The sequence below is a fragment of the Polyodon spathula genome, unplaced genomic scaffold (assembly GCF_017654505.1).
Source record: "Polyodon spathula isolate WHYD16114869_AA unplaced genomic scaffold, ASM1765450v1 scaffolds_825, whole genome shotgun sequence".
NCBI lineage: Eukaryota > Metazoa > Chordata > Actinopteri > Acipenseriformes > Polyodontidae > Polyodon > Polyodon spathula.
In genome coordinates, this window is record NW_024472312.1 from 330,930 (window position 1) to 347,175 (window position 16,246).

Sequence of the window (16,246 nt, forward strand, 5' to 3'; positions counted from 1 at the left end):
ATGTCTGCTGTGGTGTTTTAAGAAGCGAGTTACTTTAAAACATCCTTCCAAGTGTTAAATACCCTGACAAGTATTCAACTAATTGTGTGTGACAGTTTGCAACTTAACAGCAATATTACCTGTAACTTCAGCCATTAATGTTTGCTGTATTAACCATAGGGGAGATGAAACATGTACAATAACGTACAGAATTAAAAAAAAAAAAAACCTACCTGTTGTATTTAATCTTCAGTCACACTTGCGTAAGTGCTGGAGGTAAAGCGAAGCTTGGCAAGAACTGTAGAAGAGGTAGGGTTAGATTGAACTGGCTTGAATGGTACTGGCAGCTTCCTGTTTAGTCCAAGGTCTTGGTGAACAAGTACACAATTACCAATTATCAAAAATGATGCAAATAAGAGACTCGAAGCAATACAGCGGTCATGAAACAGCTTTATTGTGGCTTGCACACAGAGCGAGAGTGCATTACTAACACACTACAAAGTGTTTAACAAACAAAAGCACAGGTACTTCCTTTTGATCACAGATTATCAGTTCATAGTGGTTTGATGTTGCCCCCTTCCAGTGGTGGTCAATGTTATAATGATTTATTCCTAGCAAATACATTTAACAGGCTCTCATCTCCGATCTGGTTCAGTGCTGCATTTCCACATCTACAGCCCAAAGTTTAGCATCACCTAGATCCATTATCATTTGTTATATACACTGTACATTTGTATGCGTTTTCTCGTAAGAGCGCGTTAGCAATTTGATGTGTGTGTTTTTTTTAAACAGTTTACAAAATACTGTAATAGATCAGTGTAAAAATGCCAATTTTAAACATTTTCTTAGGATTATTTCTACAAATCAGTACTGGCTACAAGCTAGACTGTCTGCCCCATCCTTGCTCCATAGACTTTGGCAACAATATATATATATATATATATATATATATATATATATATATATATATATATATATATATATATATATATATATATATATATATATATATATCATATATATATATATATATATATCAAAATACATCTGTTCTGTAACAAACTGCGAAATGTTTAAACCAAACATATGGTGAAATATGTTTGCCAGGAATGGAAATGCCAGCTCCAAAAACTCAGAACATTACTGTTTAAGAACAAGAGAGTCTGGAGGACATTTAAAAGCCCTAAAGAGATGTTTGTTGATGTTGGTGGTGGGGTGTCAGTTTCTGCTAAACTTGACATGCTATGGCTATGACCATGATCAATAAAGTAAAAAATGAAATATTCCAGTTTACAATAACTATTATGGATTACTACTCACCATTTATAATATTTATATACACACACAATGTTTAGCTTAAAATTATGTTTTTCAATTTTTTTTTTTTTTTTTTTTTTTTTTTTAAATGTGCACCGTCTTGCCCAGAATACAGCTAGATTCTGTGTTTGTTTGTATGTATGGTTATTATAATGGAGTTTAATTGTGTGCAAATCTTTTTTTGATACATGTGTATGTGCATACCAGTATGCACTACTCTGTTTAAAAGTACCGACAATTCCTATGTTTTCCTACGCTTGTCTTTTTAGAATGGAATTATTTGACATGCTGTTTGAGGTCGTTGCATCTGGAATCCAGGCTTCTTGCCTAGGATTCCTCGCTTGCAGGTAGTGGCGTATAAGAGTTGTTTAGAAGTAGGTCAATTTCAATAGTACTGTTCTTAAAACTCGGTAAATCAATAATCACCCAGAACTTCAAAACACTCAATTACAATTCTACGTTACAACGAAAATATATATTTTTCATATAGTTTTACCTTAAATACTAGGGAGGGAAGAGATTATACAAAAGAGGACTGGGTGATGACCTCCACTTGATTTCAAATTATTTATACAAGTTGCCACATTTGAAAGGATCCAAAGTTACTTCAAACCACAATCCTGTCTCGTGCAAGTAGTAATTCTGGGCAACTGCTAAAAAAGGTCATTACTACCAAAATGATCAAATGCATTTTCACCATTATCCAATATTCACATTACAAACAGAATCCTACGTGTGATTTTTAAAAGAAATTGTTTAGCGATTGTTAAGGATTGTTAAGGCTCCTGTCGCAGAAAATGAAGCAGAATCGAGCTACTGTGAGATTTAGGAAGTGCAAGCAGGAGAGGGGTTTTATTTTTTAAAGCAGTAAAGAATTTTAAAACAGGGCAAACCCCAGTCATTACATTAGATTCAGTTCCAAACTTTCTTTTTCAGCTACGCTGAATGACAGCTTGTGTTAATTTATACAACATTGAGCCGGTAACTGTGCTCTAGCGGTCCAAGAACTGATCTTTAAACTAACATGCAGACGTACAGGTTTTTCACAGCAACCTCGCTACTTTGAATACGTTTGTATTTAAATCAAAACCTACTGTAGTGGTTAGAATTTATTTATTTTAAAAATAGTTTATACTTGCATATCATGCTAATTCATGATATGCAAGTACTGTATTTAAAATACAACTGCCTACTCCAGTTTCCTTTGCTGTAGGTCACGTGGGCTAATTGCAGCTAGACTGCATCTGCTACAACACATTGTAGCATGGTTTTAGACACACGCATTATATAGGTTTTACAGCCCATTTCAGTTCTACGGTTTCCTGGAAAATATTTCCTGCTGTTACAAGTTTGCACTAACTTATTTTATTTTTGAATGCACTTTTATTTGAGATTTCGTTGACGTTTCATTGTAGTTTAACATCGTTATTATTTGTAGTATTTTAGATTGCAGGGTTGTGGGGTTTTAAACGGTAATCTTACATGACTGCTAGAAATCAGGATTTATAAAACCACAGAATAGGGAAGTCACAATAGTCATGTTCAATACTGGGGAATGGGAATTTTAGCAAACATGCCTACATGTGCATGTTTGTAGCAGATTAGAATTCTAACCAAGTGTTTTGATCTTCTACAGAAGTGATATTGCAAATATAAGAACATTTAATAAAAAAAAAAAAACATCCCTTTAAAGAAAAGTGATAACCACCCTCTTTCAATATGTAAAAGCTTTGATCGTACAACTTTGGTTTTAAAGTGCTTTGAGCTTAATAACAATAAAAAACATACAATGTCCCTGTGTTAAATCAGGTCGAGTGTATAATTTGGTATCCACTAATATGTTAAACAGTCCTCTGAGGGTGCCGAAATGTGTTAGACGTCCAGCAGGTGGCGTTGATATACATGCGTCAACTTTTATAAAACAGTTTAAGACAGTAGGCACAAAACTGAGGTTTCGTGAACAGTAACATTATTTATGGAACTTTAAAAAATGGTATACTCTTTTACAGTCACAGCTTTAAACAATGTGTTTTTCATGGTTTCTGAAATGGATGATAAAATGGTACAAAATTGCCTAGATGGCTACTTGAGTAAATCCTGCTTTACACCAAGAACTAACCCTAGGTATACTCCCCACTGTCACCTACTGGACACTTAAAACATAACTCAGTGGAATAAATAAATACGGATAGATATTTATGTTCAGATTCAATTAACTGGGAATACAAGGACGGCTCTGGATTTAATGGGAATTCCATCACCTTACAAACGCAATGGAATATGAGTGGGTCAGCCAAGAGAACAGGGGATACGCTGGTCCTCAGCACAGGGACCTTTCATCACTGAAATTCAAATAAGTTCCCTATTAAAGAAACAGCTGAAAACATCCAGCGTGCTGCAAATGGCCAAACTAGATCCGTAGAGTAAAAGGTTACTGAAAACAAGCAGATGGGCTAGAGAGACACTTAACGCCAGTTATATACTGTAATACAGGGTTAATGCACAGTTTTAGTGAAGTACCGTCTATGGAACTCCACATTAAAAGTGTAGCAACCGTGACGGCTGGTCATGGCTGACACCACTGAAGTGTGTTGGCGTTGTGGCTGTGGTTACTGGCGTGAGAAGGGGGTTGGAACAGAAAAATTCAGAGGTGAAAGGATGGTCCTCTATTGAACAACTGTCATTCACCGTTGAGTAAACTGAATTGTCATCATCCAAAGCCTGGAGGGAGAAGTCTATGTTGCACAGGTCAGTGTCGCCTTGCGGTAATTCAACGCTCATCCAGGGATCATTCAGCAGCTCATCGGAGAGGGTCAGCAGCTCATCGGAGGCTACAGTTACTGAAATGAAAACAATCATTAAGGATCTTCTTTTACCCGTCTGCATTTCAACCTTTAAATCCAAGCGGTTCTTGTTGGAATTACTCAAATACTGTTTTTTTTTTTTTTAAATCATAATAAGTCTGTGTTAAGGTTTGACTAGGAGTTCAGAAGCTGCTCTTCAGTTCTAGTTACCTGCCATGGAATATGTATTATAGGCTAGATCTGCAGTGTCTTTGTATTAAGCGCCAGCGCCATCTAGTGCAGAGCAGTGTACTGCCAGCAAAGAAAAAGGGTATCCAAAGCAGCAGATCATATTGTGGCTGTTCTATGTATTTCATATATCTATAGCAGGTATCTACAACTCGAAGAGTCAAAACACCTTAACGCAGAGTTATATTACAGCAGTGTGCAAACTACCTGCACGAAAACCTCAGCGTGTGAGAATTTCAATTCTCGGTCCATAAATCAGTGATACAGAAACAACAGACTCTCGTGTGTGAAAATATCAGACCACTCTGTGCTGTAACTGGGCATGCATTTTACCATTTGTGGCTTTGTGTCATCAATTAAAAATTAGACAAATCACTCATTTGTCTATTTTAACAATTTTTCATATGCACAACAAATCAAAACAGAAGCAATGGGGTGTTCTAATAAATCTGCACACTGCTGTATATACACAGGATACTGAATGATCGTTCATGGTATACGGTTTTTACTCACTGCAGGAGGATGTCCCAGTGAATCACGAGCCCCGACAAGAGGAGTGGTGTATGTAAAGGACATTCCTCTAAGGGGAATAAAAACCGTACACCACGAATGATCATTCAGTATTCCGTTTATACCACAAGGATATATTTACAATAAACACAGTAACCCGTCGCATATGCGACTGCGGTGATATCAGGGGAAGGGTGGGTATGTAAAAAGCTGGATAAATGAATCTTATTGTAAAATACCATTATACACAGCTGGAGCAATTACTATATTTTCACACAATTCTTGTTTTGAGATGCATCTTTTATTAGGGAGCTGCCCTAATTGCCTTGTTTAGAAAGATACAGCGTATTAATGCTTGTGACAGAGTGGCTGTCTGCCGTGTGGGTGCGTGCATTCGCTGGTAGGAGAGCGATCGAGACGCCCCCCCGCAGGCGAACAGGATTTATTTACATATCAACACACTGAACAGCTCACAAGACACTACCAGCAATGGCAGTGCGCGAAGCACATACACAGTGTAGGAAAACTTTGGTGGGATCTACAATCTCTGAACTAATCTTCTCTGTTCAATAATAAACTAACACTGCTGAAGAGCTTGATCGCAGCGGATAAAGGGTTAAGGTGGATATGTGACGGGCGGACACACGACTATAGCAATAGAATGTGTACGTGTTTTAATATTAAAATCAATTGAGGGATTATTTTACCTGGCAGATCTGTACTTTCATTGTCAGCAGACAGTGCTTCTACGCGGATTAATTTCAAACCCTGTTTATGGTCTCGTTGCAACCGTCTTTAGATGGAACCTTGAGCTCAGTCTGTCCAGTTCTATACTCTGGTTCGTGCCTTTATCGGTTTTAATGAAGGGGCTACAGGCTGCTCAGATAAGTCAAAATGCAGTCAGATTGGTAACTGCCATTTCTTGACTAAACTTGTTCAAGGAAAGAGCGGTAGTCCAATTCAAAGCAACACAAACGTGAAATTATTTCAGACGTTTTAAAAGTGGTTATAAAACACGTATAGGTGGAGGTGTACACGCAGCTCCATCCTGAATTTCAACTGCACAGCACTGGACTGGAACGGAAACACTCAAAAAAAATAACTCGACGAATTGCTAGCGCCACTCGGAAGTATTGCAAACTTCATAAAAAGGGATCTAACCTCCAGTGTCACCCGCATGCAAAGCTAACACTCACCAGGAGGCACTTCTTCGTTTTGTGGTGCGTAGGTAATGCCCTGAGGCACAGCATCCCCTGGACAGTCGCGAGTGCCCACAGGGCTGTTCATAGTATCCACAGACTGAGCTGACCGAATGTCGTTTGGTTTGCTAAAGGAAGCAACACAGAATCATTTGAACAGTTGCACCAAGCACAATTCTTCAGTTTGATTTATCACCTCTAGTGCCTATAGTAACCATTCACCCCCTTGGACGTTTTCAGTTTGTTGTTTGTGTTACAACCTGAAATCTTGATGCTTTTAAAATGGGATTTTTTTCCTTTGATTTACACAACCTACTCAATACTTTGAAGAGACAAGAGATTTTTTATTGTGAAACATAAAAAAAAAAAAACCTGAAATGTCTTGGTTAGAGAAGTATTCACCCCACCGAGTCAATACTTGGTAGAACCACCTTTGGCAGCAATTACAGCTGTGAGTCTTTTGGGGCAAGTCTCTACCAGGTTTGCACATCTGGATCGTGCAATATCTGCCCATTCTTCCTGGCAAAGTTGTTCAAGCTCTGTCAAGTTGGATGGGGATTGTTGGAGGACAGCAATCTTCAAGTCTTGCCACAGATTCTCAATCGGATTCAAGTCCAGGCTTTGACTGGGCCACTCTGGGACATTCGCCTTCGTTTTTAAGCCACTCCAGTGTCGCTTTGTCCGTGTACTTGGGGTCATTGTCCTGCTGACAGGTTAATCTCTGTCCCAGTCTTTGGTCTTTTGCAGACTGAAGAAGGTTTTCCTCAAGGATTTGCCTGTATTTATCTCCATCCATTTTGCCCTCTACCCTGACAAGCCTCCCAGTAAGGAATGGTGTTACCTGGGTGATGTACTGCGATATGCTCGCTCGCTCTCTCTCCACACACACACACACACACACACACACAGTGCTCACTCGTTATAATCTATAGAGAGTGATAACTAGTAAACTTGCTACTTTTTTCTTTCTGTTTTTTAGAACTCATTATTCCAGTGTTGCGGGCGATGGTAGAATTTATTTTCCTGGCTCAAGTCACCAGTCCTGAGCAGAGATGGCTCACAGATGCCTAGTGCTTCCCAGAACAGAACACATGCCCATGGGGAGCTTGGGATTTCTCCTGGGGGTAGTGGTGCACAGCGGGTTAACTTTGGGAATAGTTGACAAGGACAATAAGTAGAAAAAAAATGTTTTTCACATATTTTTACAGACATTGTAGGTCCACACTGGTTCATACAAGGGTAGATTAAACCAGAGAGGGAGCTACAGGACTGGGGGAAACATACTTACTCTGTGAAGATGACAATCAGTTTAGTTTTGATGTATTCTTTGTAAGGATTTTCTCCATCTGTAAAAAAAAAAAAAAAAAAAAAAAAAATACAGCAAGACTTTTTACTTCTTTCTGCATTTAAAAGAACTCATATATAAAATCACCTCTAAATCAAACTTAAGCAAATGCTGTTACCAAGTTACAGCGCCTTGGAGGGCCCAGTCTGGGAAGTCTCCACCTGACCAGCAAGGGTCGCTGTAACACAATGAGATGAGGCATCCACACTCTGCTGCCCTGCAAAGTAAATCGTCCTCCATACCTGCGTTCTTCTCTGCATAGTACTTCCACAGCGCATCGTCTTTGGGGATGTTGGGGTACAGGAATTTCAGAGGGTTCTCTGGAATGTTCTCGTCTACAAGGATTTGGAAATTCCGGAGGATTTCCACGAAGGGGATTTGGGAGAGGTCGTTCTTAGTGAAGGGCTGCACAGAGCGCACATTGCTCTTCCCTACGACACACAGACAAACCCCCATCAGAGATCAGTTTTAATTAAAAAATTTAGAGTAATCAATTATTTAACCCCCATTTCCTCCCCAATTTTGAATGTCCAATTACTTGTTCCTGTCACCGCAGCAATTGCCCAAACAACTCAGGGGAACTGAAGGTTCAGTAGGCGTCCTCCGATCCCACGAACTCGACAGTGGATGTCGGCGAGCTACTGGCCTCCGGAGGACAAAGGCCAGCCCTGCAGGTGTCTGGGGGAGCTCACTGGGGGGGGGGGGGTCTGCTGTAGTGAAAGGAGAAGAAACATTCCCTTCCGGTTTTGCTTTTCAACCCGCGGGAGCGCCAAGGCCAAGCTCCCTCTGGAATACCCAGCGAAGGCTGGCGACTTCAGAGCCAGGACACAAACCTGCACTCTCCTGGCTGTATGACTGACTCTGCAGACCACATGATAATAAAACCCTGAGATGAAAACAGATAAAGGATTTGACAAAATGTCTCGGTCTTTCGTTCAACATCATATCCCTGTTTGATCGTTGCCCGACTTCTGTTCTTTTAGAAGTGGGAATATTTGATAAAACTCTAAATGTCTACACTGACTGCTGGTAAACAACTGATATGACCTGGGTTACTGGATTATTTTATACTGCATTTGTTCTGAAATTTGCAGCCTTGCTGTAAACAAGACCCTGATCCTAGTAAGAAAGATTTGTGTGCACTTTGAAAGTGACTGGTAAGTGAGAAGATTAAGAGCCGCACACACAATAGTAATTATAAAATGGCATTTGAAAAAGTATTTCAGGAGAGATCCAGTGTGATATTGTCTCTTCACCATTGGAGAAGTGGTCGACCCAGGAGAAGGTGATAGCCCCATCTTTGCAGCTCTCACTGAAGCGAAGCAGGAAAGTGCCGTGCTGTTGTTTCTTGAGCAGAGACTTCTCTTTCCCTTTGCTCACAAACCCCATGATGTACCTGCACACAAAAACAACAGCAATAGTCGTTGTGTACCCCTGCCCCCTTGTGGAAGTTCTCAGTAGTTGTTTCCAGAGCACTCACCCTTCATTCCACAGGTCTTCCAGGTAGCTCTTGACCAGTGTCAGTATCCCATCAATCCAGGCCCAGAATGAGAAGTTGTTGTTTTGAAAGTTCTCCTGGAAGATACAAAAGCTGCTGAATATTCATCTGTTACCTTTGTGTTTTAAAAAGAGGATTTTCAGTTCCATATATATGAGCCTGCGAACACTGCGTTAAAGGGTACGTAAGAACCTTTCTATTTTATTGTGTTGCATGTTCCCATGTGTTGCTACAACTTAACGTAAGGTGTGTGCATTGTTTTAATATTTATTTTTTTCACATTTTGACCACTTTAAACTTTTAAATTGCATTCCCTGCCTCAAAATGGCTTCCCATGTACCCGCAAGGGCCTCTCTCAGAACTACATTTCCCATCATCCTCCTGCTCACTGGTAAATCCATCTCATTTACATATGCGAGCAGGAGGATGATGGGAAACGTAGTTCTGAGAAAGGTCCATGCGGCTACATGGGAAGCCACCTTGAGGCAGGTAATGCAATTTAAAAAAAGTGGTCAAAATGTAAAAAATAATAACAAAAACAAACTTTACGTTAACAGTTGTAGCAACACATGGGAACATGCAATGCAATAAAATAAAAAGGTTCTTATGTACCCTTTAAAGGGGCATCAAACTGTGTACATACCTTGGAAAATCTTGCCCAGGAAAGACGGCAGTTTTCGTAGCTCAGCTGGCGACCTGTACGACATCAACAGTAAGAATACATCAAACCAAAATCGGGGGAATTCAAAGCACAGCTAGGGCCAAATGTTTTGCATCAGCCTATAGCAGGGGTGGCCAACCCTGGTCCTGAAGAGCCAATCGAGCAGGTTTTATATGCAACCCGCAATCAATTTCTAAAGACTTGAAACTATTTCATTTGTGACTAATTAAGCTGGTAATTTATTCAATTAAAGTAATTTAGTGATCAAGTGGAACACAAACCTGAACACCCTGCAGTTCTCCTGGACCAGAGCCAACCACTCCTGATTCAACTGAACAAATTAACTTGCTAAACTGATCAATAACTGGCATTCTTCAGAAATGAACGATTAAGAGCTACCTATAAAACCTGCTGGACACTGGCTCTCCAGGACCAGGGTTGGCCACCCCTGCCCTATAGCAACTCGTTTTGCTTCATAAAGTGGAACGAAACCTGCTGGATAATGTTACTTTAACATATGGAATTACACACCGCTTTGCAGTTTTCCATATACTTAACGAAAAACTGACAACTTCAAGAATGTTACATTTAGAAATGATCATGAAACATTGTAGTGTACTAGTATTATGGCTTCCGGTAGACATTTGAGATATCATTTTGTAGTTTTTTTCATTACCAATAAATATTATATATATATAAAAATTATATTAGATATGTATATATATATATATATATATATATATATATATATATATATATATATAAAATAAATAAATCATGTCTCCAAATCCTAAAATTGTAGATGATGCAAAACATTTGGCCATAGCTGTGCATCTTATCATGGGTATATCCTGTGCTAGGAACATTTCTAGCAAGTCTCTTATAAGACAGAACCTCGCCCAAACTACACAATAAAAAGACACAACATAGTAACATATAAAAAATACAAATACGTTTGACTTCAACATTCCTAACAGGGTTGGATCTCAATGCTGTGTAATGAGGCGAGGATGTGGAGGTAACCCTAAGCATGCAACGCATCTATTAACACAATCAAAACGATTCGCACCGAAGAGTTTTTCAGCCAGCATGCGCAGCTGCTCCTCATTCAGGCCTCTCTTGGTGAGGGAGAGAAACTGCCAGCTCAACATCTCCGAGAGCTGAGGCCAGGTAGCGACGGGAGAGCTGGCGAAGAAAGACAGGGCCTGCAGAGACATGCGGTGCAAATCAACAAGGTCGTTCCCAACTATGCCTGGACCCAAAGCTTCCTTCTGATTTCCATATTAATCCTGTTGTTGTCACAACAGCTCGTCTTAAACCATTTAAACTCTCCAAACTCAGAAGACTTCAGCTTATTCGAAACGCAGCTACCAGGCTGCTTTCTGATACTCGTCAGTCTCAATACATGACTCCAGTGCTTGGGTCCTTACCATCGGTTACCAAACGGATTTTAAAAGTTGCTGTCATAACTTAAGGTCCTTCATGGGATTAGGGCCATCCTGTCTTTGAGAACTACTAACTCTGTATATTCCTAGTTGGTGTTTGAAATCAGAAAATGCAGTATTTTAACTTGTTCCAAAAAGTCGTCTTAAAACAACTGCAGCCTGGGCTTTTTGCTGTTGTGCTTTGTTTGTGAAACTTAGGCAGGCTTAAAACACTGGATCCTTTTCAATCTAAAATTGAAAACATATCTTTAATGTGCTTTAAATAATTGGTTGTAACTGCAGAGTACACATGAGCTATTCTGTTTTGCTTTTAGCTTTGTACAGCGCTCTAGGATACCAGTGTGTGACGGGCGCTATATGGAAATGAATCTGTATTGCACTCTCACAGCTGCCAACTCCCGATCAGCATTCAGCAAACAGGCACACGATAAAGCTACTAAGCCAGAAGTAATCCACTTTTATTTTGGAGGATTCCAAGTGCTCTTCAGTTGTTTCTTATTGGCTTTAGAATTGATGTTTTTTCTTTTTAGATAAGAATTGGGCGAACGACGATTTGGAGCAAACTAATCTGGCTGCCAGGTTCCTAAAATGTGAGAGGTAGCTGCGTCAGTAAAGCTAACATTCGCTGTACTTACTATTTATTTAAATGCTAAAATGAATATACATAGGTACACTAATCTTACAGACATTCACAAGGAGCTACATATTTCATGGAAATAATGAAATCTGTGATAACCATGAAAATAAATGCAGCCTTAAATAATTACAAAGCCTCCAGTGGCCAGCAGGTGAACCTGTCCTGTCTCTTACCTTGGGGTCAGTGCACAGCATGTTGAACCACAGCACTGAGGCCCATGCACTCTGCTGCTGGCTGGTGTTGGAGATAATGACCACTGGCAAAGTGGAGGCCTGCGTGGAAAAACAGATGATTTCTGTGTGTTGGTTTGTACAGTATAAAGAGGCATCACGCCATGCTGTGCTACTGCGGCGCTCATTTAAAATTACCCTGGGACTATATAGGTTACATATAATTTAGGGTACAGTTGGAACAAAAACCAGGAGGGGCATCAGCCCTCCAGGATCAGAATTGGAGACCCCTGCTTTAAGTTGCAAGGATTACCAATAAAATGATGCTAGCTTTCTCATTTTTGAGGGGCAAGAAACAGGGCTTAACATTTACTGACAAGCTGGATCAGGTCATCAAAACTGTCAGTTTCCTCCTCATGATACTTGAGTCATTGATACTTGAGTGTAACTTTGGCCAGCCCTGATATGTCATTAATTAAATCCCCAGGGACTACCCAGTGCTGTAAAATGCTCTAAGAACCCAGGTTTAGTTTATCAGGGTAAGGGTGCTGTACACACAGGAGGTACTTCTGGACAGCATGACAAGAAAATAAACTGGCCGTTGGGCCAAATAACCACCGAGTGTTCTGGAACTGACAATTAAGGCTATGAAACTCCCCTTTAAATCTGAGAGATGTATATAGGTTATTAAGAGTATACTGTGAGGGAGAGGCCCCTGTCTTTTGTGATCAGCAGCTGGGTATATAAGCTGGGAGTTTCGCAGTCTTTGTTTGAGACGCCTTTAACCACAGAGATTCTACATGCTAAACCGGAGGGCCTCCTCTTACTGCTTTGTGAGTTTAACACAAAGTCAGTTGTCAGTTTGACTCCTGGGCTTCCAAGAATCTAAATTTAAAAGAGAGTTTTTCACTCAACAAAAAAATAAATAAATATCCCCTTTACCCTGGACTAGAAAACACATCTTAAAAATACCTGGAGTTTCACAGAAAGACCGTGACGTTCAAACAAAGCTTCAAAACTAATGATATGAAGCTCCTCTGTCACACTCAGTGCCCCCTGCAAAGATAAGAAGAGAATTGAACTCAAATTAGTGTTATACAATAGGGAGGCGCGGACACTTAATCGTTATAGTATTTAAAAAAAAAAAAAAGCCAGGTATTAAATACATCCATTCATTAATGATTGATTTCACAACAAGGCTGTCCTTTCCTCCTTTACAATCCACAGTGGTAGGAGTCAGACACTTACATCATTACTGCCTTTGCCTCCACTGCCTGCCTTTTGTTCTTTGAGTGTCTGGAACGCATAAACAGAAAAAGGAGAAAACTGGGTGAGGAGTAAGCACCACTTCAGAGCCAGTGGTACGGCACTTTGAGTCGATGCAATTCAAAAGGTCTACTGGCATTACGAGTCATACAAGCATCGTCCAAGCTAGTGCAGCAAAAAAAAAAAAAAAAAAAAAAAGTGAAGAAATTTCAAATAAGCAAGATGTATGGGAATGTCTTTATTGAATGGGGTGGCTGCACGCTGCAATCTACTGTGAAGGATCGTTCTACCCGTTTCCAGCAACACCTCACATGAAGTGCCTGTAATTACATAACACTTACAAAATTACAATGTTCCACTCAATGCGGAAATCTTTTTGCACAATATAAACCCAAGCCTTTTCTGATACGATTGCGTTCTTACATTTTACACACTCAGTACATAACACCATGCAAAATAACATTGTCATCATGTGTAAGCACACGTTTGTATCAAGTAACTACCATGTAAATACACAGTGATTACAGACCATGTAAAGTGTTTCCCTGTTTCCTTTCTTCATACCCTTTCATCACTGTGTAGTTGGGAATTTTGCTTCCAGTATACTCTTTTAGACAGAGAGGATCCGCCCTCAGGATTAGTTCACTAAAGTATGATGAACTCTTACTTATGCAACACCAAGGCTAAGAGCGAACAAGTCAAATCAACGTTTTGTGGACGAAGGGCATGGCTCTGAAAAGTTGATTTCACTTCACTTTTTTTTTTTTTTTTTTTTTGTACATACAGAAGTTAAACATTTTGTTGAACTAATCCTGAGTTTGGATATCGTCTGTTGCGCATATATACATATATATAAATAATTTTATCCAGCACCGGGTTCTAGCAAGTGGCAACTTGACTTTCCAGTGTATTATCATTTTAAAAACTCTCTACAGGAGCAGATACCTTCTCCATGTTGGTCTGCAAATATTCCAGTCCCTCCCCGGGTATATTGTATGGACAGATTCTCTTGGTTAGACCGTCAAGTTCCTTACCAGATGTCTAAACTCAGCTACCATACCCCCGCTGGTGCTCTCTGCCATGTTCAGAGCTTTGCTGTTCGTTCCCAGGATGTTGAATCTCCGATACCTTGAAGGAAATATTTCAGTACTGCTTTAGACTACAGTCCTATAATTCCATTGTAATAACCAAGTAGCCCCTGCTACTGCATGGCAACTACAATAAGAACATGAGTGTGGGAATGAGAAAACGGCATTCAGCCCATCAAGGCTGATCCCTTGTTAGCACACCAAATCCAGGAGGAACCAGCTTAAAAGCACATAATCTTTTTTAAAATGTTCCCAGTGTTTTAGATTCTACTACGTCAGCTGGCAGGCTATTCCAAAGATTTATAACAAAGTGCTTCCTGCCTTCTGTGCTAAATCTGAAGTAGAGTCTTGGGTTCACTGAATCTGTAGCACTTAGGATTTTAAAAGACTTCAATAAAGTCCCCCCCCCCTCTTCCCTTGTTTTTTCTGGGCTGAACAGATTCAATTATTTAGTCTTTATAGCTCATGCAAACTAATGACATTTTTATTGCACGTTTTGTACACTAGCAGCACAGTACATAGCAGAAAAACAAACCACAATACATTTGTATAGCATATTACACTTGTACTCTGTGCATTCCACACAGTATTCTTGCATCTACCCTGTGAACAACAGTGTTAACTGATGCAAGAAACAGCACATTACTGCACTAGTTACTGTGCAATAACAGGGCATGGTGGTAGTTATTACTGTTTTATTACACTCATGTATGCCCTGTGCAACTGCAAACAGGACCTGTTGCAGCCTCTCTACTAAATCAAGAATGAAAAGCAATTTGAAGAACCTACAAAAACACACACTTACCCCTTTACTTGCTGAATATCCCTGAAAATAAAAAAGACACATGACAGTCAGGGACAGGCTAAGATGTTTCTGACACATGCTTTGGTAAGAGGGTGGTAGTACTTGCCACTCACTTGTCGATCATGGCTGTAACTTTCATTAAGTGGTTCATTTCCGGGATTTTCACCAAAAGTCTAAAAATAAAATAAAATAAAAAACAATACAATTAAAATCAATACATAAATAAAACTAGCCCAAGCTCACTAGGAGCCTGGCTGTTGGGTTCCTTTCTGGTTTGCCTTCCTAGCCCGCAGAAGCACCAAGGCCAATGTGATGCTCCCTCTGGAACCCCCAGTGAATATCGGTGACAGGCACAGCCAGGACAGCCAGGACGGGACCCTGCGTCCCCCTGAGAGTGTGACTCACCCTGCACACAGCGTGGCCGTGCATCTACCAGACGAGTCACTCGGGGGGGGGACCCCCATACATTACACGACTTGTGTTAAAGTAGGTCCTTAGCAAGTTTCATTACAAGTGAACAAACGTTTCTGTAGATACTGTATATGCAGAACCCTGAGATCACTAACGACATCAGAGCTTGTCAAGACGTGACATGCAGATAAGCAGCCCAGGTATATATCCGTACCTCAGTACATGTATTAGTTTGTAGGTTGGTTTGTAATTAGTAATCTGTGGACTTTGGATTTCAATAGCAAATCGCATGGTGTTCTTTGTAAAAGAAAACCTTTAATTTGGCAGTTTTTTCTTCGATTGTGGCTCGTCTGGACAGCATTTATTGCTGGGTTGTACCTTGTACCTGCACGGTTGCTATAACGCTGGATACAATATATGGCTCAAGTGAACGCTGCTGGGAAGAGTTCCCCCCTCACCTGGTTTTCACAGAGAACTGCACGTTGGTTCTCAAGGCTAGTGGTCCCTTCCCTTGAGGAATGGTAGGCTGGCTCTCCACCACAAAGGCACTGAAACAGGAACACACCCAGTGAAGTTACTAAACCAGAAACGAATGGCTCAGAGCCCACTCTAGAGTTCGATGTGGTGACCTGATGTTTCGCAGTGTCATTTACGTTGTTTTTCAAAGGTATGGTGGTCAAGAGCAGGGTTAGGGGTCAATTCTGTTTCTTCAATTAGTATCCAATTCCTTTTATATTCCCAATTTCCATTCCCTTTTAATCAATTCCAATCCCATTTCAGTCCATCCCAATTCCCTCAAAGGACTTGGAATTGGTATGGATTAAAAGGGAACGGGAATTGGAATTTGGAATTGATTTTTCAAATGAACTGACCCAACCCCCTG

At 40.2% G+C, this 16,246-nt stretch overlaps 1 protein-coding gene across 4 annotated transcripts in view; it reads right to left on the reverse strand.

The window, feature by feature from the left end:
* Nucleotides 1-2,990: 2,990 nt before the first annotated feature.
* Nucleotides 2,991-16,246, reverse strand: part of stat2 (signal transducer and activator of transcription 2) — a 30,044-nt gene continuing 16,788 nt past the window's right edge. For 3 of the 4 annotated variants that reach the window (XM_041241866.1, XM_041241865.1, XM_041241867.1), the window contains 15 exons: nucleotides 15,822-15,911; nucleotides 15,066-15,125; nucleotides 14,953-14,973; nucleotides 14,094-14,187; nucleotides 13,042-13,089; nucleotides 12,766-12,849; nucleotides 11,797-11,895; nucleotides 10,611-10,746; nucleotides 9,524-9,576; nucleotides 8,863-8,957; nucleotides 8,639-8,778; nucleotides 7,625-7,813; nucleotides 7,326-7,383; nucleotides 6,035-6,165; nucleotides 2,991-4,136 (listed from right to left, as the gene is read on the reverse strand). In XM_041241866.1, the coding sequence (XP_041097800.1) occupies nucleotides 3,835-4,136; nucleotides 6,035-6,165; nucleotides 7,326-7,383; nucleotides 7,625-7,813; nucleotides 8,639-8,778; nucleotides 8,863-8,957; nucleotides 9,524-9,576; nucleotides 10,611-10,746; nucleotides 11,797-11,895; nucleotides 12,766-12,849; nucleotides 13,042-13,089; nucleotides 14,094-14,187; nucleotides 14,953-14,973; nucleotides 15,066-15,125; nucleotides 15,822-15,911 (1,600 nt within the window). In that variant the 3' untranslated portion in view covers nucleotides 2,991-3,834. Of the gene's footprint in view, nucleotides 4,137-6,034; nucleotides 6,166-7,325; nucleotides 7,384-7,624; nucleotides 7,814-7,920; nucleotides 8,269-8,638; nucleotides 8,779-8,862; nucleotides 8,958-9,523; nucleotides 9,577-10,610; nucleotides 10,747-11,796; nucleotides 11,896-12,765; nucleotides 12,850-13,041; nucleotides 13,090-14,093; nucleotides 14,188-14,952; nucleotides 14,974-15,065; nucleotides 15,126-15,821; nucleotides 15,912-16,246 lie in introns of those variants that run through there. The other variant, XR_005948590.1, reaches the window with a different exon arrangement.